Genomic DNA, 22991 nt, shown 5'->3' with positions numbered 1-22991 from the left:
TGAAGGGATCTGCTTTATCAGTAGAAGAAATAGCTACAGAGCCATCAGAGTAGAAAAGAGGAGGGAAGGATGATGAGGTAAAGTTGTTAGAAAGGTTTTTGGTAAGGTGCCAGAAGGAGAGGGAAGAATTCGAGTTGGAGAGTTGAGAGCATTTAGTATGGATGAAATTATTTTTAGCAGGGCGAAGAACAGACTTTGCATGAATCCGGGCAGAAACTTAAAAAAGGTGTGATTTTTTTTTTTTTTTTTTTTTATGTGTCCGACTCTGGGCATAGGCTTCACAGCCTGCTATCAAGGCCCAGCAGTCCTTCCACATACCATGTGCCTCTACATGTCACCACTTCGGCGCTAGGGTTGTCTCATACAGGACTGGGGTATTGCTATTAGCGGGGGTATTTTTACAACATGTCAGAGGGTCTTCTGGTAGATCAGTAAAGCCTGATTTAATGAAATTCAAATTCTTAAACTGTTCCCTGTCCCAGCCGGGATTCGAACCTGGGTCCGTTAGGACTGCAGGCCACCTCTCTACCAATTGAGCCACCGATTCAACTGTGGGTTGGCTCTGGTACCTTTTATAGGCCCTCGTGGAGAGCATTAAAACAAGCGTGATTAAACCAAGGCTTTCTTGCATTAGTCAAAGGATAAGAGAAGGGAATGTATGCTTCCATGCCGAGAATAACCTCCGTAATGCGCAGGGCACACTCAGTTGGTTCCCAACCATGGAAGCAATAATCATTCCATGGAAATCGAAGAAGTACTGCCTGAGGGCCTCCCAATCTGCAGCTCCAAAGTGCCACAGTCGACGTTTCTTTGGAGGGTCCACAGGCTGTACCGGAGTGATAGGACAAGTTAAGGTAATAAGGTTGTGATCGGAGGAGCCCAATGGAGAGGAAAGATTAACAGTGTAAGCAGAAGGATTAGTTGTAAGGAAGAGGTCAAGTATGTTGGAGCTCTCTCCAAGGTGGTCAAGGATATGGATAGGATGCTGTACAAGCTGCTCTAGGACATTAAGGATAGAAAAGATGTAGGCTTGTTCACCAGGTGGATCAGTGTAAGGAGAGGAGAGCCAAAGGTGGTGGTGAACATTGAAGTCTCCTAGAATGGAGATTTCAGAGAAAGGTGAAATGGATAGAACGTGTTCCATCGTAGAAGTATGATAGTCGAAAAACTTTTTTTAGTTAGTAGAATTAGGGGATAAGTAAACAACGCAGATATATTTAGTCAGAGAACGACAGGAAAGCCGAAGCCAAAGCGTAAAGAATTCAGAGGAATCGAGTTCAGGAACGCGAGAGCAAGATAAGTCTTTGCGTATATACAGTATACACAACAGCCACCTTTGGCTTTGAAATGAGTATAGAGAAAGTAGAAGGATACAGAAAAGGGTTTGCTGTCAGTTGCCTCAGACAGCTGAGTTTCAGTCAGGAAAAGAAGGTGAGGTTTAAAGGAGAGGTGGTGCTCGACAAAGTTAAAGTTAGAGGAAAAACCGCGAATGTTGCAGAAATGAAGAAGTGAGTCAGACAGTGGTTCCAGGCAGCTCGAGTCGTCACCGGGAGAGGGACGGATGGTGGAGGCATTTAAGGTCCCCTCCCCTTGGAGACTCCGAGGCTATGCATTGTGTTGAGATGCCATGATTTGTTTTGAATTTTGGAAAAGGAAGTGTAGTGTGTACTGTGCATGTAGTTTGGTATTGATAGTTAGAGAAACTTGTACTGGGGAGCGTGCTGGCCTACTCTCTGTGTTACTGAGACACTGAAAAAGTTCAGCAAAGGGGGATGGTCAGCAACTAGTCCCGAGGGCTGATGAAACGGGAGCCCCAGCTCTCCCTGTCATCAGCTTTCCATCCACCTTGGGAGTATTGCCCTGCTCGACTAGTGCTACAGTCTACTTCTCTGAAAATGTTTGTCTTAAGGAGAGACTGAAAGACATCGGAAAGAAGATATCAGAGGGGCCACAGAAATAGCAGAAACTCTTCTTCAGAACGGGCTGAATGAGAGCATACTTGACAAACAAAAGTAAGAGAATTTAATTAGCAGGGTGTCACCACGAAACACTGTAGATGAGAGCAACACGAGGGACCCCACCAGGATCATACGTCTTGTTAGTATCAACTCCAGGGATGGAGAAAAGCACATCTTTTGACGTGGCGGTCACAAGAAAGTCAGATGGGGAGGGCGGGGGAAATGAGGGATAACATCAAATTCTTCCAAACAAGAGTCGGACACATAAAAAAATGAAAAAATCTGGTCGATGGGTTCAGTACTGTCAGTGCTAGACAGTTAAAGGTGCCAAAAGAGATAGAAGAGGAATGTACATTCATCTGTGTGTGTGTGTGTGTGTGTGTGTGTGTGTGTGTGTGTGTGTGTGTGTGTGTGTGCACAAACACATACAAACACAAATACACCTACACACTCATTCACACAGACAGACAGATACAGATATTCATGACAGAGACGTACGAGCCGCCCCAGCGCTCCAGGATGCTTTGAACTTCCCGGTCTGCTGTGCGTGGCTTTAGACCCATGGCCTGTGAACACAGATATAGGGAGTCGTCTTCAGGGTTGGCCAGGGCAGGGTCTGTTCCCTTCAGGGTGCCGTTCTTTGGGTAGGCAAACCTGTATGACAAGCAAGAGATGAAGCAAGAGGGTTTGACACAGACATGAACGTAGCCTAAGCTGTTTAAAGCTAAATATCTCCACTGTACACATTTTTGGTAAGTATATAAATGAGAGAAAATTAATATCACAATGAGTAAACAAGAAATTTATTGATGACAGATAAAGCGACAGACAACTTAATTTTTTCTGAAATCTTTCAGTGGATCATTCTGGTCCATGAAGCTGGCAAACTCTTTTCTCTGAACATCCAATTGGTTCTTGTCCGCAATCTCTTGGAGGACTCTTGCTGGACTCTTCATTCTGTCCTCCAGGATTAGCTTCTGCTGCATGAGACCCTCCATTATCCTCTCCTTCCCAAGAGGTCTGTTTGTGTTTGAGGATTTTCTCCAAGTTCTCTAGATTTGACTCTTGAACTGGAGCCGCCTGCGTCTCCCACTGTTAAAGTAAATAGATTTTAAATACGGTACTTAATTACCTGATTTTCTATTTACTGTTTTCCTAGAAACTGTTTTGTTCCTTAATTTTCCTATACTGAAAATCCAAATAGTACAAGCAGGGATGATGAAACTAGTCTTGTTATAAGGTCAAATGGCTGGGAAGTGTAAACAATGTGCAATTATAGCTTACCTGAGCACAAGGGAAAATGGGAAGGGGGAGAATGTAGGAAACACATGGGTATGTGTTTGATAAGTGTGGTTGGAATGGTGTGTAGTAAAGTTATGTGTGTGTGTGTGTGTGTGTGTGTGTGTGTGTGTGTGTGTGTGTGTGTGTGTGCTCTTCAGGAGTCGAGGCCCAAAACTACATGTGCCTCTATGTTTTATTATTCCTTAGTTTGCTCCCATCATCAGCCATTCAGTATCACCAACTCTGCATTTCTTAGATTCACATTTGCCAATCTTTCTTGCAGTGACAGTAATGCCTTTCGATTAGGTAGGTTGAGGTGTTATTAGGGTTTTCGTTAGGTTTAGGTTGGGTTAGGTTAGGTCTGGTTAGGCTAGGTTAGGTTAGGTTAGCTTAGATTAGGTCAGGTTTAGTTAGGATAGATCAGGCTAATGTTGGTTAGATTTGAGTGAGATTAGGTTAAGTACATTTCCCTTTTCGTGGAAGTACCTTAAAGAGTCTGATGTTAGCTTACGTGGGGAGGATGGGGAATGAGAGACTTACTAGAAGAATGTATGTGAGCGAGGCGGAAGGGGAGACCAAGGTTGAGATGGAAGGATGGAGTGGAGAGATAGGCCAGATGAGGGGATGGAAGTTGGAGAGAGGTCACCCAAATGGCAAAAGGACAGGGAGACATGGAGACGACTTGTTTGCGGCCACCCCTTACGGAAACAAGACGTCTGGCAATGGACAGAGAGATAGACAGATAGAAAGCTGGATTTTGAATTCTTTGACTGCTGACAGATCTCTCAGCTGAAGCAAATCATCTACCCATAGTAAATAAAACACCCAGCTGCATCTAGAGCAATACAGGAGTCAAACAATCGTACGTATACAAAATACAATACACATCTACACACGGCCATAAACAACAATACCCACAAATCACAAAAATAATAACAAAATCACAAACTCGCAAGACATAATTAGCCCACACAAACACACTCACAAAACACAAAAACACACACAAACACATACTCGCAAGATACAAGTGGTGTCAGACAATTATATAATTACTGTTAAATACTGACTCGTTTCTGTCATTTAGCGTCAGTGCACAATTAAAGTCTAAGGTAATTGCGCGAATGTTTTCATGTTACTCCCTCTGAAAAGCAGTATCTTGCGTTTGACCTTTCAAGGTTACTCAAGGTCTAAGGTCATGCTGTCAAATGAAAGACCAACTGAGACTTCCTATACCTTGGTAATTGTAAATATCTCTATCTTCAACGAGTTTCGAGTTATAGCCCCCTGAATATCCGTGACCTTGAGTTTGATCTTTCTAGGTCGCTTATAGTCAAAGGTCAAGGTGCCAATTAAAGACCCACGTGGGATTTCCAATATGCTGATAATAGTAAATATCTCTATCTTCAGCCAGTTTTGAGTTTTAGCCCCTTGCATATCCGTGACCTTAAGTTTGACCTTTCAAGTTCATTCAAGGTCAAAGAGCTTGGTGCCAGATGAAAGCCCACATTACCAGTTTCTGTATGTTCTAATGATAAATATCTCTATCTTCAACCGTTTTCAAGTTTTAGCCCTCTGAAAATCCGTGACCTTGATTTTGACCTTTCAGGGTCCAAAATTTAATCACTTTGTTTGGGGACCAGTGCCCACATATCCTCTAAGTTTCATGTAATTTCGTTCAGCCATTTTTCCGTAATTTGCTGACAAACAAACAATCAAACTCAACCAAAAACAATACCTCGTCGGACTCCGTCCAGACAAAGTAAAAATACACACAAACACATGCTCACAGATACTAAATACCATAAAAGCATATTCTCACAAAAACACACACTAAAACAAATACAAGACACAAATACTCACAAAAACACGTACTTACAAAACACAATCAACTAGGCACAAAATGGAACACACATCAACAAAAACTACCTTGCGACGAGACGGAGGTCAGTCCCTTGATAAAATACTACCGTTTTTATCTACCTAATTGTCTATGAATTCATGTACAAATGAGGAAGTAGTGGGGCATTGTGGTACTGATGTGAATGTAAATAAATGTTTTACTCTGAGATACCTTAGCCATGTAGAGAGGATGAAAAATGAGAGACTGACTAAGAGTGCATTTACGTGAGATGGAAGGGAAGAGGAGTGAGAGATCAAGGATGAGATGGAGGGATGGAATGGAGAGATACCTGAGAGGGGGGGTGTTAGAGAGAAAGCCACGAGATGGCAGAGGACAGGTTGGTGTGAAGATAATTTGTTTGCGGCCACCCCTTACCTGATTAAGGCGTCTAGCAACAGACAGATATAAAGATATTTTGTTTCAAGAGGAGCGAATATGTTTTGAAGACATGAAAAGGTTACGTCAGTAAAGTAAAGAAGAATGTAAGACTTTTGGTCAAGATCGTACAGAAGAGATGTTGGGTCTAGAATGAGCAAAGGAAGGGAGGAGGTTAGGTCATGAAGGTACATAAGAGAATAGTTTGGGTCAAAACAGTACAAAATAGAAGACGGTGGATTAAGACTGACCAAAGATGAGAGTTGGCTTGACAATAAAAGGAATGTATTAAAGAAGAGTGTGGGTTTTGTAAAGTGGCACAGAAGAGATGAGCTTTTATGTGGAAGATACAATAAGAAGAAGGTAGATTTTGTCAAGAAGATACAAAAAGAAGATCAGAGTTTTCGTTCAGAAGATACAAGAAAAAGAAGAACAGATATTTTGTCAAGAAGCTACGCAAAGAAGAGCAGATTTCCCCCCCCAGAAGATACAAGAAGAAGAGAAGAGGTTTTGTGCGGAAGATACGGGAAGAAGAGAGGAAGTTTTGTCAAACATATACAGAAGAAAAAAGATGTTGGGTTGAGAATACAAAAAGAGAGGAGGTTTGGTCAAAAAGGTGTAAGATAAATGGCGTTAGGTATGAAATAAACAAAGGAAGAAGAGGGCTCGTAAATAAGAATACAGAGGAAGAGAAGAGAGTTTTGCAAATGGGACAGAATCGGTTTAGTCTAGGCGCTATAAAGAGAATAAAACAGCTTTGTCAAGGAGATATAGAAAGAAGAAATGGGGTCTTATCCAGAGGGTGCAATGGAAGAAGAGGTTTTGTAGAAAGAAATTATTGATGATAAGTGTTTTTTCAAGATGGCACAGAAGATGGTGGATATCAAGATGGTTGAGAGGGTGATAAAGGAAACGGTGATGGATTATAAAACTAGGTGCAGATAACATGATGTTCGTGTTGAAATTACCTGTTTATATATATATATATATATATATATATATATATATATATATATATATATATATATATATATATATATATATATATATATATATATATATATATATATATATTCCTATGACCCAGATTTATTTACTTTTACCGACAAAGCATCAACTGGCATGACTACCATTAGAAGGTCCCTAATTTCTCTGTGTAGACTAATTAGGAACAGATTAGTCTACTGGTCGGTTCAAGGCAATTAAAGTATTGCTACACCCATCCTTTTAAGTCATATCAATAATATCTAAACAAGACAATGTTTGTGAGATGAAGTTTGGCCACGTCATTTGTACTTAAAGTTAGTTCCTGTATTTAAGGGCCAACTGGAGTCCATTCAGACCATTTGATATTTACTGATATCTTTCACGTCCAGTCCAGCTGATAACAGATAGGTTAAGTAAGAACCACTCAGAACCATTTAGATCCAATCAGATTCGTGAGTGCCACTTCAGGTTGGGTCAAAGTAGGGCAACAATCAATCAATCAATCAATCATTTCCTGCGGCACCCCACGGGATGCATAGGGCCTCGATGAACTCTCTCCACCAATATTTGTCTCTTGCCATTTCCTTCAGGTCCCACCAACACTCCTCTCCTGCTTCTCTTTTCATTGTCCTCAACCAGGTTTCCCTCGGCCTAGGGCAAAACATAGACTAAAACACTGTTCGTCCAAATCCAGAGATTCATTTATTAATTTATTTACTTCCATATTAATTTATTTATTTATTTATTGTCTTAACTTCACTAAGATCATGCATATCCATTCGGGATTAGTCAGGTCATTTCAGGTCCGTGCCAGGCCATTCAGGACCATATGTCTATTTCCGACATTTAGCTTCGAATGGGCACAGTAAATTAATTCAGGTTCACTTCCATCCAGTCAGATCATCTTAGATCCCTTCTGTTCACCGGAGTTCATTTCATTTCATTTCAGACTCATGAAGATCAGTTTCAATACTTTGGGTGGCCTCTGAACCACAAGCCAAAATTTCTTCATGATCACGAAAAAAAATGTGCCATACATTAGAATGAGCGATGAGTATATTTTTGGCAGGGGCATTTGTCTTCTTAGTATAATAGGAAAAGTGTATGGTAGGATACTTATTGACAGAGTTAGAGAAAGAACAGAGGAATTAGTTGGAGAAGAACAGGGAGGCTTTAGGAAGGGAAGAGGTTGTGTAGATCAGATATTCATTCTTAGATCTTTAGTGGAAAAATTTCTAGAGAAGGGAAAGAAGTTGTATGCGGCTTTCATGGATTTGGAGAGAGCATATCAGGGTGGATAGACAAGGATTGTGGAAAGTATTAAGAATATATGGAGTAGATGGGAAGTTGTTCAATGCTGTGAAGAGTATGTATGATGGTGTTAAGGCTGCAGTGCGTGTGGATGGTGAACTGAATGAATTTTCTCTTTGAATGTTGGGTTGAAACAGGGATGTGTCATGTCTCCATGGTTGTTCAATCTGTACATGGATGGGGTAATAAAAGAGGTACAAGGTAGGGTAGTGGATGTTGGAGTGGCCCTGGTGAGAGAGGATAGTGTTTGGAAACTCCCTGTACTGTTGCTTGCAGATGATACTGTGTTGTTGAGTGAAGACGAAGGAGAGCTGCAAGGCTTGGTGGATGAGTTTGGGAGAGTGTGTAAGAAACGGAATCTAAAGGTGAATGTAGGGAAGGTAAAGTGATGGTCTTTGAGAGAGGTGAAGTCAGTGAATGTACAGCGAGGTTGGATGGTGAGGAATTGGAAAATGTGAGTACGTTTAAGTACTTGGGTAGTGTGATGAGTAAGGATGGAGGTTTGGAGGGTGAAGTGCTTGAAAGGGTACAGCAGGGAAGAAAGGTTGCTGGTTCTTTGAAAGCAGTGATAAGAAACAGGGAAGTGAGCATGGAAGTGAAAGAGTTACTAGTAAGCATGAGGAGGACAAGCGATAGAGTTATGAGCATCAAACTGGGCCTGGAAGAAACAGTGGTAAACATCATGAGCGCTTATGCTCCCCAAGACGGCTGTGATGTGGAGGAGAAAGTAGCCTTTTGGGAAGAAATGGACTAGGGACTCAGTGAGACTCTGGCGGAAGAAAGGATGATTGTAGGAGACCTGAACTGGCATGTGGGAAGGAATAGAGGGAGCACACGGAGGTTGGGGAGTAGAGAGGAATGATGAAGGAGAGAGAATTGTGGATTGTGCTATGTCGTTTAATTTGGTTATTGTTACTACCTGGTTTGAAAAATGAGTCATTTTATGACTTACAGGAGTGGAGAAAGAGAAAGTCAGATTGACTCTTATGTGTAGGAGATTCCAGCTGAGAGGGATAATGAACTGCAAGGTCATAAATGGAAAGTGTGTGGTGGAACAGCACAGGGTGGTAGTAATGGACTGGGATATCAGGAACGTAAAGTAGAAAAAATGGTGGAGGGGGAAGATGGAGGGGGAGGCCGAGGATGAGATGGAGGGATGGGGTGGAGAGGTGTATGAGAGAGGGGGGTGTGAGTTGGGAGCAGGGGAGTGAAATGGCGGGGGACAGGGCGTCTTGGAGGCGATTTGTTTGTGGCCACCCCAAACGGGACTGAGGCGTCTGGCAATAGATAGATAGATAGATTACTACTACTACTACTACTACTACAACTACTACTGCTGCTGCTGCTGCTGCTGCTGTTACTACTACAGGCGTTGGGAGAAATGTATGAAGAGTGGAAACACATGAAGGAGAGAGAACGATCTTTAGGACTGCAAAGGCCAAGGATACAGCAACCAAGGATTTCACTCGATTAAAACGGGTTAAGCATGAGAATGGAGTGATTGTAAGCGACCAAGATAAGATCAAAGATAGGTGGAAAGGCTATTATGAAAACCTTTTAAATGAGGAAAGTCCGAGGGTAGTCTTTGGGGATGGAGTCCAGAAATAGGGTGTAACGCCGAATATTAGCAGAGAGGAAGTAAAATTAGTATTAAAGGAAATGAAAACTGATAAACCAAACGGACCGGATGAAATACCAGTAGAAGTGTGAAAGAGCTTGAGAAAAGACAGGACTGACATCCTATGGGATTTGATGCACAAAATATATGACCAGGAAAGGATGCCGGAAGATTGGAGAGGTATTGTTATCGTGCCTATCGACAAAGAGAAGGGTGACATCCAGGACAGGGGAAATTACGGAGGGATAAAGCTAACGTTCCACACCATGAGGAAAGAGTAATGGACAGAAGGATCGGGGAAGAAACATCTGTAGGAGAGGAACAGTTTTGTTTTATGCCGAGTAAGGGGACGACGGATGCAGTGTTTGTGCTAAGACAGATGATGGAAAAGCACCAGGAAAAGCAGAAGGGACTGCACAGTCTTTATAGATCTAGAGAAGGAGTGTGATAGAATGCCATATCAAGAAGGCTGGAGGTGTATGAGAGAGAAGGGAGTGCTGGAGAAGTACGTGAGGATGGTCCAAGATATGAACGAAGGAGCAAGAACGCAGGTTAATAGTGTCGGGTTACCGGAATGGATACCAGTTGGATTTGGTTTACATCAGGGATCTTCTTTAAGCCCATACCATTTTAATCTGACTATGGATGTGATGTCTCGTGGGATAAGAGATCAATCCCCCTGGTGCATGCTGTTTGCTGACGACATCGTGATATGATGCACCAGCAGAGACGGCGTAGAGTTAAAATTAGAGCAGTGGAGGAGGGGCTATGGAAGACAAAGAATTTAAGATCAGTAGGAAGAAGACGGAATACCTGATGCTTAATGAAAATCAAGACCTCGAGATTAGTATGCAAGGGACAAGGCTGACGTGAGTAGATAAGTTTAAATACCTATGTTCGACGGTGGCAGAGGACGTAAATCTGGACGCAAAGATAACACAGCGTGCAGTCAGGGTGGAATAACTGAAAAAAGATGTCGGGGGTTATATGTGATCGTAGAATCAGTGTAAGGGTTAAGGGACAAATATATAAGACGATAGTAAGGCCAGCAATGATGTATGGGACTGAAACATGGCCAGTGAAGAAAGTGCAGGAGAAGTTGGATGTAGTGGAGATGAAGATGCTTAGATGGATGTGTAGAGCAACTAAAATGGATAAGATCAGGAATGAAAGAATAAGAGGAATTACGGAGGTAGTGGAGATATCAAAGTAAGTACAGGGAAGAAGACTGCATTGGGACGACCACGTGTTGAGAAGTGACGAGACATATGTGGGAGACGAGTGATGTAGGTGGAGGTACAGGGTAGGAGAAAGAGAGAGCAAGACCGAAGCGGAGGTATGTGGACAAAGTAAGGAAGGATTTGAGAGCACAAGAGCTGCCAGAGAAAGGTGTGTATGACCAGGCTAGGTGGAGGAGAGCAGTCAGAAACATCGACCCCACACGGAAGTGGGAAAAGATGTATAGAGAAAGAAAAAGAAGAAAAAGAAGGTCTGTATCTTTAGAGGAGCAATTTCGGGGGAGTCAAGTTCTAGTACAGGGACATTCTGATTGACTTCCTCTAAGGTAGAGTTTCTGGCAAACGTACCAGCAAGGATGTTCACTTTTTCACGCGGGTCATTTATAGTGTCACCATCTGAAGATTTTATTTGGGAAATGAGTGATGACCAGTTAAAGTTATTAATGAATGAACTGAGAGTTGACCAGACTATTGTATTGGCATTAGGATTATTTAATAGTTTGTATGCTTTACTGGGAAAAAATTTGATTTAGCGAGATTTATTACTGTTTTTGCATGGTTTCCTGATAATTTTAAACTAACTAAAGGATTCACCTGCTTTTGATTTTAAGTTAAAGTTATATGTTAAGGACTTTTGGGTCAACGATCTGGTACAATTGCTGCCAAACCACTTCGGGGAGGCCGATCTTTTAGTGAACTGTTGACTGGGTATGAACAATTCCATACCAGCTTGTTTTACGCCACTGATGTGGGACTGGGTAGAACTGATGTGAGTGGAGAAGAAAAACTGCCATGGAATATCAGCAAGGTAATTTCTAAATCCATCCCAGTCTGCCCTATCAAAGTGTCATCTGGGGCAACAAACTAGTTTTGATGAGACTGTGGTCAGAGGATCCAAGTGGTGACAGTACTTCTATCCTGTATTGATCTCGATTATTTTTTTAGGAAAGGCCAAAAAGATAGAAGTTACGGTCAGGATTATTATTTTAGTATTTTGGGTTGTTTTACCAGTGGCGTGAGTTTAAACGATTCTACAAACAGCTAGCATTTTAGACCATTACCTTCAGCCCAGGCAGAATGCGATAACCATTCTATGTTATGGACATTAAAATCACCCAAAACGGTTATTTCAGTGGCATAGTGAGGTCAAGATTGGTCAACTGTGTGGATATGGAGTCAAATACACTGAGTTCTGAAGAAGCATTGGGGGAGTGATAAACTATACAGATATATTTGGTAATAGTGAGATAATTTAGTTTGTATAATGAATAATCAAAGTTATCTGAAGTGATGTTCAAAATAGTGTCAACCACAACTTCGGATTTGATATAGCAACAGGTGCCACCTTGTTACAGACGTTTGTGAGGAGATTGTAACCAGGAAAACTAAACGGGGATAGGTCAGTAGAGGGAGAGATTTGGGTTTCCGTGAGGAACAGGCCTAGAGAGGATACTGATTGGAGGAAAAAGTGAACATTATTCAGATTAGTGCTAAGACCACGGATATTAGTGAAATATAAGGCCAAACCCGCACTTCTTCGCTGACGAGCCTGAGTGTGTGCAACAACCACTGTCGGCACAGTCGCTTAAATGTGACCAGGAGTGTCCTGTGTTCAAGGTCATGTGTAAAGGTCATAGCAGAAGTGACTCATACAGTTCGAGGTTGAGAAAAGGTGAGTCTATGTTTATGCATGTCAATCAAAATTCAAGGACGAGGGTGAAGGCCATAATTCTTTTATCAGAAATATCTCATGAATGCGTGATAGTATTATGTAAAACCTGATACCTACATTCTATTTGGAGATCGGGAAACTGTATTCGATTTCAGTGTAAATCAAATAATGGTCAAGATCATTGGTAAACGTCAGAGTTGGGACACTGCGTCGGAGTGCTGTCTCAGTTGGCAACCACCTTTAATTATTTTCGTCTCTGTTTTGCAGGATGTTGTTTCGAGTCAAAATACAGGGTGGTCCATATATAACGCTTCACTTCCACTCCGCCAAGGGATTTTTCGTTTGTTGTGGGGACGTCTTAGTCAGTGTTTTCAGTATCTGTCCTGCATTATTTTCTTTCATTTTGTACTCCAAATGTGACGACCACGACCACACTAGCTGACTCAGGATATGGCCAGGTGAGTTTTCATTGGAGCACTACTTACAGGCTACTCTGTGTATTGTGAAAGGGACTTAGTATGTATGGTAATGATGTGCCATTGACGCTCTTATATCCTTGACTGCATAGAGTTTATTATTGCCAACCTATAGTAAGGTGAGGCAGTATAGTACGTATGTGTGTGTGTGTGTGTGTGTGTGTGTGTGTGTGTGTGTGTGTTGGCAAAATATCTCAAAATTTTCACCAAACTTTAAGGAAATACCAACTATGTGGATGTGCAGAAGCCTACTACTTTTGGTGCAGATTTGATCAAAGATGACCGAATGCCAATCGCCATATGATTTTAAAAATAGATCAGCAATTTGCAAAACGCGTTGACTGTATTCCGTAGAGTTTTGTAATATTTTTCTTCAAATGTGCTTTGTAGGTAACTGGTACTGTACCATATCCAACGACATGTTTTGGAGATCCATTAGCATTTACGCCCAGAATGATTTTGTTTCATTATTACTGTATTATTATTATTATTATTATTATTCTATTATTATTATTATTATTATTATTATTATTATTATTGCAGTAATCCCCATACTAGCTGGACGTCCACTTTCCGGACATCCCCACTTACCGGATATTTTGGTCCCGGGATCCAATATTCCCAAAATGGGCCAAAAATCGCAAAAAATTAGAAAAAATCCGACATTTTTCCCCCCGTAATTTGAACTCGGTGCGCGTGGCATGGACCAGCTTTGTTTTGGTGAGTAGTTCTGCCTCCGTCCGCTAGATCGCCCCTGCATCCTCCCCACTTATTGCCCTTCTCTCGTTGTGAGTGTACGCTCGTCCTCGTGGCCGCCGATGTGCTCGCTTTTGTGGTGGTGCCTTACCTGCTGCAGGCTCTGCTGCTGCTCTCCTGCCTCTTGTTAGTGTGTGTGATGATGGCCCCGCCACCTGGGAAGAGGAAGAGAGTGGTTTTGACTCTTGAGAAGAAGAGGGAGATATTGGACAAGGTGGATGGGGGATGGTCAACCTCATGCATCCGCCATGAATTCAACCTGGACCGATCTACTTTGTTTGATATCAAGAGATCCCAAGACAAACTCATGCAGTACATGGCTGACTTCTCATCGAAGAGCAAATTCAACGTAGAGAGGAAGATGATGTTTACTCCCCGGTATGCTGAAGTCGACCGCTCCACGTTGATTTGGTATCGACTGCAACGTGCTGCTGGTGTGCTGGTTAGTGGCACGGAGCTGAAGGCTGCTGCTGAGAAGTTTGCAAGGCTTCACAATGCCCCAGACTTCAAGGCATCCGAGGGTTGGCTCTTCGCGTTCAAGTGACGACATGGCCTTACCAACCGTAATGCGCATGGCGAAGCTTTGGACGCCAACGAGGATGAAGTAGAGGAGTTTCGGTACAAGGTGAAGTGCTTGATCGACGGGGAGGGCCTCACTCTCGGTCAAGTCTACAACGCTGACGAAACTGGTTTATTCTATTGCTCTTTGCCAACAAACACTCAAGCCGAGGAGACAGAGAAGCGTGTACCTGGCCACAAGCTCTCCAAGCAATGGATATCTGCTTTGTGTTGTGCCAATGCTAACGGCATGCAACGGCTTAAGCCCGTTTGTGTTGGCCATGCAAAGCAGCCTCGGTGTCTTCATGGGGTGTTGGATTTCCTTCCTGACATTTGGTACCATCCTTTGAAGGCATGGTTCACTGCCCAGCTCTTCAAAGACTGGTTCCACCGCCATTTCGTCAAGAAGGTCATCCATTACCAGATGAAGACACAGGGATTCCCGCACAACCAGATAAAGGCACTCCTTCACCTCGACAATGCACCTGCTAACCTGTGGGACAAGGACTTGGTGGCTGAGAATGGGCGTATTAGGTGCATATTTCTGCAACCCAATACGACTGCTCTCATCCAAGCAATGGACCAAGGAGTGATCGTGGCAACAAAGAGGCTGTACCGACGGAAGTTCCTGGACGAGGTGATGGTTGTTCTCGAGGACGAGGACGAGCGCAGGGAGGGACGGGACACGCGAGGCCAGCAGACTTTGGAAAACCTTCGCTGCTACAACATCAAGTCTGCCATTTACAACTGGCCCAATGCATGGAAAGAAATCCCTGTCAGGACTCCAGAAAATGGTTGGTCTCATCTGCTTCTCAGAATGGATGTGGAGCACGATTTCCTAGGTTTTGACGTGGATGACTTCCATCCACGTCTACGTGCGAATTCCGACGATGTTGATGTGGACAAAGTGCGTGAGTGGTTGGATGACAACGAGGGCGATCCTGGGTATCAGACCATGTCTGATATCAACATCGCATCTTCAGTTGCAGGTGTCAGTATCCAGCTTGAAGATTCCAATGAGGACTGCAACGATGATGCGGACTCCTCTCAGCGTGACACTACTCCAGCCATCCCCAAGCTGAGTGCACTCCGAAAACATGTAGAGTTCGTTCTTGACTACCTGGAACACCCGGACTGTGACAGGGAGATGGGGCCCTTAGGACTTGTGGAGGAAGTGCGCGCTTTCAGGCAGCGCATCATTAATCGCCAAAATCGTCGTTCCTTGTGTCAATCAACCATTGACAGCTTTTTCAGACCCGTGACCCCCACTGTGCCCAGCCCTGGCTCCACACCATTGTCTCCCCAAGACAGGCCCTCGTCCTCCGAGCCACAGGCCAGCACATCAGGCACGGTGGAGTCACCACGTGACGTGAGTTTGCCCCTCTCTTCAGAGTTGTCTGCAGTGGGTACTCCATCACTACGACCCAGCAACACACCCCTAGGCCACCTGCATCAGCCACTCTCAGACTCTGACAGTGAATACACAGCAAGCACTCGCCACTAGACCACACCGGAATTTACAGTGTTGTGCAGTGAAAAAAACAGTGCTTAGTGTTAAGAAATTAGAATCGTGAGTGCAAAGACTAAAGTGCAGAGTGCAACACTGATTTTATTGACGTTCAATGGAGCACAAATTAGACTAGAGTGTGTAATGTTAAGAAAATGGATTTATGAGTGCAAAGATTTAAGTGCAGAGTGCAACACTTATTTCATAAAGGTGCAATGGAGCACAAGTAAGACTAGAGTGCGCAGTGCTAAGAGAATGGAATTCTGAGTGCAAATGACTAAGTTCAGTGCAAGACTTCATGTACAATGTACTGCAGGTGCTTCAGGTACTCCTTTTTACTGTCAGAGTCTGAGAGGAGGCGGGTTATTCATCGAGATGGCCAGGGACTTGTAAGTACCCAGAATGTTTCATATTGTACTGTATTTTCCATACTTACCTCTAAAACCTTATTTCACTTTTTAATGTCCCTTATTAGTGTGAATAGGGTCTTAGGTGCTATGCATATGCAGTATGGAGGTGTTTTTCTGAGTTATGGTAGGTTAGGGTCCATAAGTACCAGTCCAGGAGCCAGGGACGTGTAAGTACCCAGAATGTTTAATATTGTATAAACTCACCCCTAAAACCTCATTCTCTGGTTCTCTTGCATTTATTTCAGTCTTCTATGTCCTTTATTGGTGTGATCTGGGTCTTAAATAGGTGCTTTGCATGTCCAGAGGGAGTTGTATAGGCGTTTTTCTGAGTCAGGGTAGGTTAGGGTCCATAAGGACAAGTCCAGGAGGCTGGGGCCCACTTTCCGGACGAGACCACTTTCTGGACAATTTTGCCTCTATTACATCAGAAAGTGGAGGGATTACTTATTATTATCAGCATCACTTTCGGCAACTCGCCGAATGCTGTTGCCCGAGATTCATCCTGTGTGTGTGTGTGTGTGTGTGTGTGTGTGTGTGTGTGTGTGTGTGTGTGTGTGTGTGTGCTCAAATTACTCCCAGGTTATTTCATGGATTTGAATGAAACTTTCCATGTAAGTTCATATGGTTACTGGGAAAGTCTTGCCCTCTATACAGTTTTCTACCCACAAGTTTTAGAGGAGGTCATTCCCCTTCACCATAAAATAAATTCTCAGAACTAGTGAACTGAGGGCTGATGTATCTTTGATACCTTATTACATGTTGCACAATGGACTCTGCCCAAGTGATTTTGGGGGTCAGCCCCCCTCCCAGATATAAAAAAGGTCATAAATAGGCAAAAGTGAGCACATGGATTTCAATAAAACTTCTCGTGTCAGTTTGTCTGGTTCACTGGTAATGTCTTCCACTACATGGAATTATCCGCCAATACTGTATTTTTAGGGAGTCAGCCTCCCTAGAAAATTTACAAAATAGGGGAAGGGCTCTGTCCTATCACCAACTCTCTTCCTTTTATTTATCAATGACCTTCTAAGCTGTACATCTAACCCTGTCCACTCATATGCTGATGATCCACCCTACACCTTTCCATTCAGTTCCCGCAAAGCCCATCTCAGCAGTTACATCAACAAACAAGGGATGAGGCTATGGCACACCTAATGTCTGACTTGGCTCGTATCTCTGACTGGGGTAAAAATAATCTTGTTGTTTTTAATGCATCAAAGACTCAGTTCTTACATCTATCAACCCGACAAAATCTTCCATACTCACTAATGTTTAATAATATTCAGCTTAATCCTGCATCATCCTTGAACATGCTTGGGGTTTCATTTACTTGGGACTTATTTTGGAAAGATCATATTACATCTCCTGTAAAATCTGCTTCCAGGAGATTAGGTGTGCTAGGCCGACTCCGTTCCTTCTTTACCCTGCACAGTTATTGACTCTATACACGGGTTTTATCCGCCCCTGTGTGGAGTACAACTTTCATGTGTTGGGAGGTTCCTCACATACAGCTCTTCTCAATAGGGTGGAGTCAAAGACTTTTCATCTCATTAACTCTCCTCCTCTTATTGACTCCCTTCAACCTATGCCTCTTCGCCGCACTGATGCATCTTCATCTCTTTTCTATCACTACTTCAGTAGTCACTGTTCCTCTGAACTGTCTGCATGCATTCCTCCACCTCTACGACGGGCGCGTAGCACCCGTCTAGCAGCAAACTCTCATCTCTTTTCTGTCCAACTCTCTAATGCAAGAGTTAACAGTTACTCCCAGTCCTTCATTTATGCAACAGGTCAACTCTGGAACTGTCTCTCTCTGTCTGTATTTCCTGCTTCCTTTGATCTCCAGTCTTTCAAACGCAGTCTCCAGGCATCTCGAAATGATCGGATCTTGAATTTGGCTCTCTCTTGTATTTTGTTTTTCTCTTGGAAGGAACAGTTTGCGGGCTCGTGGCCTTTGGTTCCTTCTTCCTCGCATAGAAAAAAAAAAAAGATATCGCTTCGATATCTTAGTACATGATGTACAATGGACTGTCAACCATAATGTGATCTCTGGGAACAGCGCCCCCCCCCCACGATTCTTGGGGGTCAGCCCCCCTCCCAAAAATAAAAGCAATGAAAAATAGGGGGAAACTGAATCAGACTTTCCAAGTGAGTTTGTCTGATTTTAAGGGGGTCTGCCCTCTTCGTTTAATACAAAAAATATCAGAAATACTGAAAGGGGGGCTGATATGGCTTTGATATCTCAGTAAATGTTCGACAACGGATTCTCATCCGTAATGTAGTATTTGGGGAGCGTGATCCCCAAATGCTTCTTGAGGAGTCAATCCCCCTCCCAAAAATAACATGTTATGCCAGGCACAACAAACCTCGCCCGAAAGTAGTTATTTTATTTTCAACCGTTTTCAAGTTAGAGTTCTCTGAAAATCTGTGCTCTTGCTTTTGACCTTTCAAGGTCACTTAGGTTCAAAGGTCATGGTGCCAAATGAATGCCCATTTGAGACTATTTATATCTTGATAATAGTAAATATCTCTATCTTCAACCAGTTTCGAGTTATAGCCCCCTGAATATCCGTGACCTTGAGTTTGACCTTTCAAGGTCACTGAAGGTCAAAGGTCATGGTACCAATTAAAAACCCTTATGGGACTTCCTATATGTTGATAATAGTAAATATTAAACTGCAACCAGTTTCAAGTTAGAGCCCCCTGAAAATCCGTAATCTTGAATTGACCTTTCTGGGTCACTCAAGGTCAACGGTCTTGATGCCATATGAAAGCCCATATGGGAGTTCCTGTATGCGGATAATAGTAAGTATCTCTGTCTTCAACTGGTGTCAAGTTACAACCCTCCCAAAATCGGTGATCTTGGTCTTGATTTTGACCGTTCAGGGTCACTCGATTCCCTCCAAAATTTTATCACTTTCTTTTGGGACCAGTGCCCACATATCCTGAAAGTTTCATGCAATATCATCCAGCCGTTTTTCCATAATGTTGCTAACGAACAAACAAACAAACTCGACCAAAAGCAATCCGTCCGGCCGAGGTAAAACGATTAGAAATTGGGGGCAGTGAGTGCATGGATTTCAGCGATATCGGCGTAAATCTCTTTGGCCTGAGTATGTAGTTTCCATGTTTTCTCTGAATGTACAGGAGGAAACTGCACATTTACTTAATTCTTATTAGAAGTAGTACGGTAGTAGTAGTAGTAGTGGGAGTAGTAGTAGTAGTAGTAGCAGTAATATTTGTTATCATTATTATCAGGTAGGTATATGTGAAGCTGCAGAACGTGGTGAAATTTTTTTGCCCTATCTGATGGAGCCAAGATTCCATGGACTTGAATGATGTGTGAATGGAAGCGTGGCCCACTGAACTGGGCAAACATAGGCTGCCTGGACGTTGCTGCTCCTCACCTTGCTCTAGGGTGGGCAAGGAGGTCCGGTTGATGATGATGATGATGATGATAGTGATGATTATTATTACTGCTGAACTGCAGTTATGTTCACGATTCAAATTTTCGATTTAAAAAATTAGAAAAAAGTCTATTATCCCCAACGCTTAGCGATTCTAATGTACACTTATTTACACACATGCTTACCTTGCACCCACTAAGTTGCCCTTTGATCTGGGATGGTTAACTTAAAATACCTCAACAACCCACTGAGAAATTTGTAGCTCTGTGGCTCTACTGTATAGTCATTTGTCTTCATCTAAGGGAACTGGGCCACTCCTTCAACCTGAATTATAAGTCGTAGTTGCATGAAATTCGGTGAGCCTTCGCTACCAGGTGGGAACGAGTCTTCTTGGTTATTAGTGAAATTTATCTTCCAGTCTGACTTCACTTCGCCATCAACTGAATTGAAATGTGTTGTACTAATATAATGGGACTACTGCAGCTGTAACGCATAGTGCACTGTAGTTTACAGTGGATGTGGTGCACTGTAGTATTTAGTGGATGTGGTGTACTGTAGTTTCTACTGAATGTAAGATGTGATGCACTGTACCTTCTAGTGGTGCACTGTAGTTGCAAGTGGACGTAGCGTTTGGTGCACCGTCCCTTCTAATGGCGCACTGTACTTTCGAGTGGAAGTAATGAGTAGCGCCTCTAGCGGCCGCACGGTGTTTGCGTTACTAATAGCACTGCAGCACCAGAGAAGCTGCCCAGTCACTCTCACGCTGCAGTCTCCAAGCAGCTAAACCGACTGAGAAGCAGCCTGACATCATGAGTTATATATAAAGCACCCTGATGCTGTGTGACTATTGCTTGCCAGTACTTTGCCACCTACCTCAGTCCATTCTACTTGTTTATCCCTCTCTTCCCAGTGACTAGCTATGGTTTGCCTGTTATTTACCGCCTACCACCTTCCCTACTTACTTATCGTTATGACTGTGGACACTGCTTGCCTGTGGTTTTGCCGCTTGCTACTTTTGTTTATCCCCTTTCACTCTAATCACTGTGGCTGTTGTTTGCCTGCGATTTGCTGCCTACCGTAGTTTCTTTTATCCTGTTCAACCCCTTCTCCACAATCACTCTCTGCCTTATATTCCTGCTACCTCCAGATGACGTTTTTAAAGCCAGGAGTGTGTGTACTGAATGGTCTGCGGACTGTCTCTCTTAACCCCCTAACAACCTACAGTAATACCTCTCTGCTAAGCTGTATGTTTGAATGTACCAAGATAAAAAGGTAAGGTACGCCACCGGATTGAAGGGGTTAATTATACTATTCGGTCTGAGGTGCGTATTCCTTTTTTAATATATCGTAACACCTCCTCTATAGCGAATTCTTCCGCACATTACACCTCATTATCCACTTTTATGTTACCGAAGCAACTTATGTTAATATTAAAAATGGCATCAATAGCACACAGGACACTATTCACGTTTAATTTGGAGAAATGAATGGCTTAGGAAGAGGTGCTAAGAATACGGAGAGATAGCCTCTTAACAACTCCTCAGTGGTTTATTTTGCTTTAGATACCTTGTTTATCCTCTTATGTGTTACTGAGCATGCTATGTCAGTGCTAGCAAAAAACAAAAAACAAAAAAACAAAAAGAATAGTGTGCAATAGCCAAAATAAATCGCTAAGCCAAGGATTTTACGATCCCTACAATTCACAGGCTAGTATTCTCGCCGGTCAAGCAACTTCCCTAACACCATTTCCTAAGCGATTTATTATGCTCATTACATCTTTACTCACGTTTTCTGTGTTATATATATATCCTTCGAACATTGCCATACTCTGCATGAATAACTCACAAACTTTTAATACTAGTCCGTATTTTAAAACAAATCGCTAAGGAAAAGGCGCTACAGAGCCTCCTAGTGCGATGAGAATGAAGATCTTAACCCAGCTCATGACTTCACTTTATGGCTTGATATTAATAGGTTGGTTTATATGTGATTATAATGTAGTCGTGCGGGGAGTCAGGGGGGGAAGGGGGATGAGGGGAGATGGATGGAAGGAGGGGAGGTGGAGGTGGTGACGGGAGGCCACGGGAGGGTGCGAGGACGAAGAAGGGACGAAAGGATTGGGGGATGTTTAGAGAGAGAGGGGGTGGGAGATGGGGGGAGGCAGGATGAGAAGCGGAAAGGGATGAACAGGAAGGGAAGAAGAAATTACTTATTGCTCACATACACACACACACACACACACACACACACACACACACACACACACACATATATATATATATATATATATATATATATATATATATATATTGTTGTGTGTGTGTGTGTGTGTGTGTGTGTGTGTGTGTGTGTGTGTGTGTGTGTGTGTGTGTGTGTGTGTGTGTGTGTGTGTGTGTGTGTGTGTGTTAGTAATTATTTGCGTATATTTCCTAACATGAATGTAACCAAACCATACGTGCTCCCTACGTGTCAAGTGGGTTGGTGGAGGGTTAGTGCCCCTCCCCGTAAAACAAATAACTCAGAGTCAAATGGCCACCCGGTACGGGATTATGGCGTCTGGCAATAGATAGATAGATAGATAGAATGTTAAAATTCCATCACATACCTCTGGCATTCTGACACACCAGCAAAGACTGCCGACCTTTGCACCATGTTCATGATTAATAGCCCTGATATCTCCATTACCTTTCCCAACCCACTGACTGTCTCCCCTACTCTTTAATCCTTATTCTGGCCTATTCTTACCCAAAATTCCAGTGCATACAGTAGCTTACCATCAATCTAATGGACAGAGTTTCGCCCTTTGGAGCCTGCAGTCTCAGTTTCTTTCATCATCTTGTCTCTCCTAACGAAACAAAGGAAGCTGTCAGTCGTACAATGTCACTCGTGCTTTTGCTTCCCATGAATAAGTACATACACGTATTGTATGTTGGGATAAATCTCTACACAGTTTCCCTCAAACTAATTCATTCCTCTCCCACTTCCAATGAAAATGTAATAAACACTCTTTCTCTCTCTCTCTCTCTCTCTCTCTCTCTCTCTCTCTCTCTCTCTCTCTCTCTCTCTCTCTCTCTCTCTCTCTCTCTCTCTCTCTCTCTCTCTCTCTCTCTCTCTCTCTCTCTCTCTATGTATGTATCTATCTATCTATCTATCTATCTAGCTACCATTATTTAGTTGTATGTCTGCAATATCTTGTGGAATTATGCATAGTGTATAACTAAACGAATCGTCAGGATATTTTTTTCACCATCAGAGGGATGGTTAGGGCACTGGGGAACCACGCCCCTCTAGTGGTAGCACCATTGCAAAAGTATACGATAATTTCTAAGGCGAACGTTATGCTATGGCTTTATCTTTTAACACCGATGATATATCCACCCAATATTTTATGACTGCAAGTCCACATATATTCACGGATGCAGAACTTTCGACGATCAGCAAAAAAATTTACACATGATTTTCAAAAAAAAGTAAGAAAATTTGGGATCCATCAGTAAGTATAACATTTGCTTTCGTCGTGTTCTGTCGGCTGTATGG

The 22991-nt window shown here is 42.8% G+C and overlaps 1 protein-coding gene across 1 annotated transcript in view; it reads right to left on the bottom strand.

Moving 5' to 3' along the window:
- Nucleotides 1-20249, bottom strand: part of LOC145395321 (kynureninase-like) — a 63461-nt gene extending 43212 nt beyond the window's left edge. The window contains exons 1-3 of the mRNA XM_080268996.1: nt 20046-20249; nt 2798-3050; nt 2457-2614 (exon numbers count right to left, since the gene is read on the bottom strand). Of these exons, the coding sequence (XP_080125122.1) occupies nt 2457-2614; nt 2798-2956 (317 nt within the window). The 5' untranslated portion in view covers nt 2957-3050; nt 20046-20249. The remainder of the gene's footprint in view (nt 1-2456; nt 2615-2797; nt 3051-20045) is intronic.
- Between the last annotated feature and the right edge of the window lie 2742 nt (nt 20250-22991).

This window comes from Coenobita brevimanus, chromosome 4, assembly GCF_032717465.1.
Source record: "Coenobita brevimanus isolate Jiangsu-jjx chromosome 4, ASM3271746v2, whole genome shotgun sequence".
Classification (NCBI taxonomy): Eukaryota; Metazoa; Arthropoda; class Malacostraca; order Decapoda; family Coenobitidae; genus Coenobita; species Coenobita brevimanus.
Note: the sequence above shows the minus strand (reverse complement) of the source record. Positions and strands in the feature narration are given on the sequence as shown.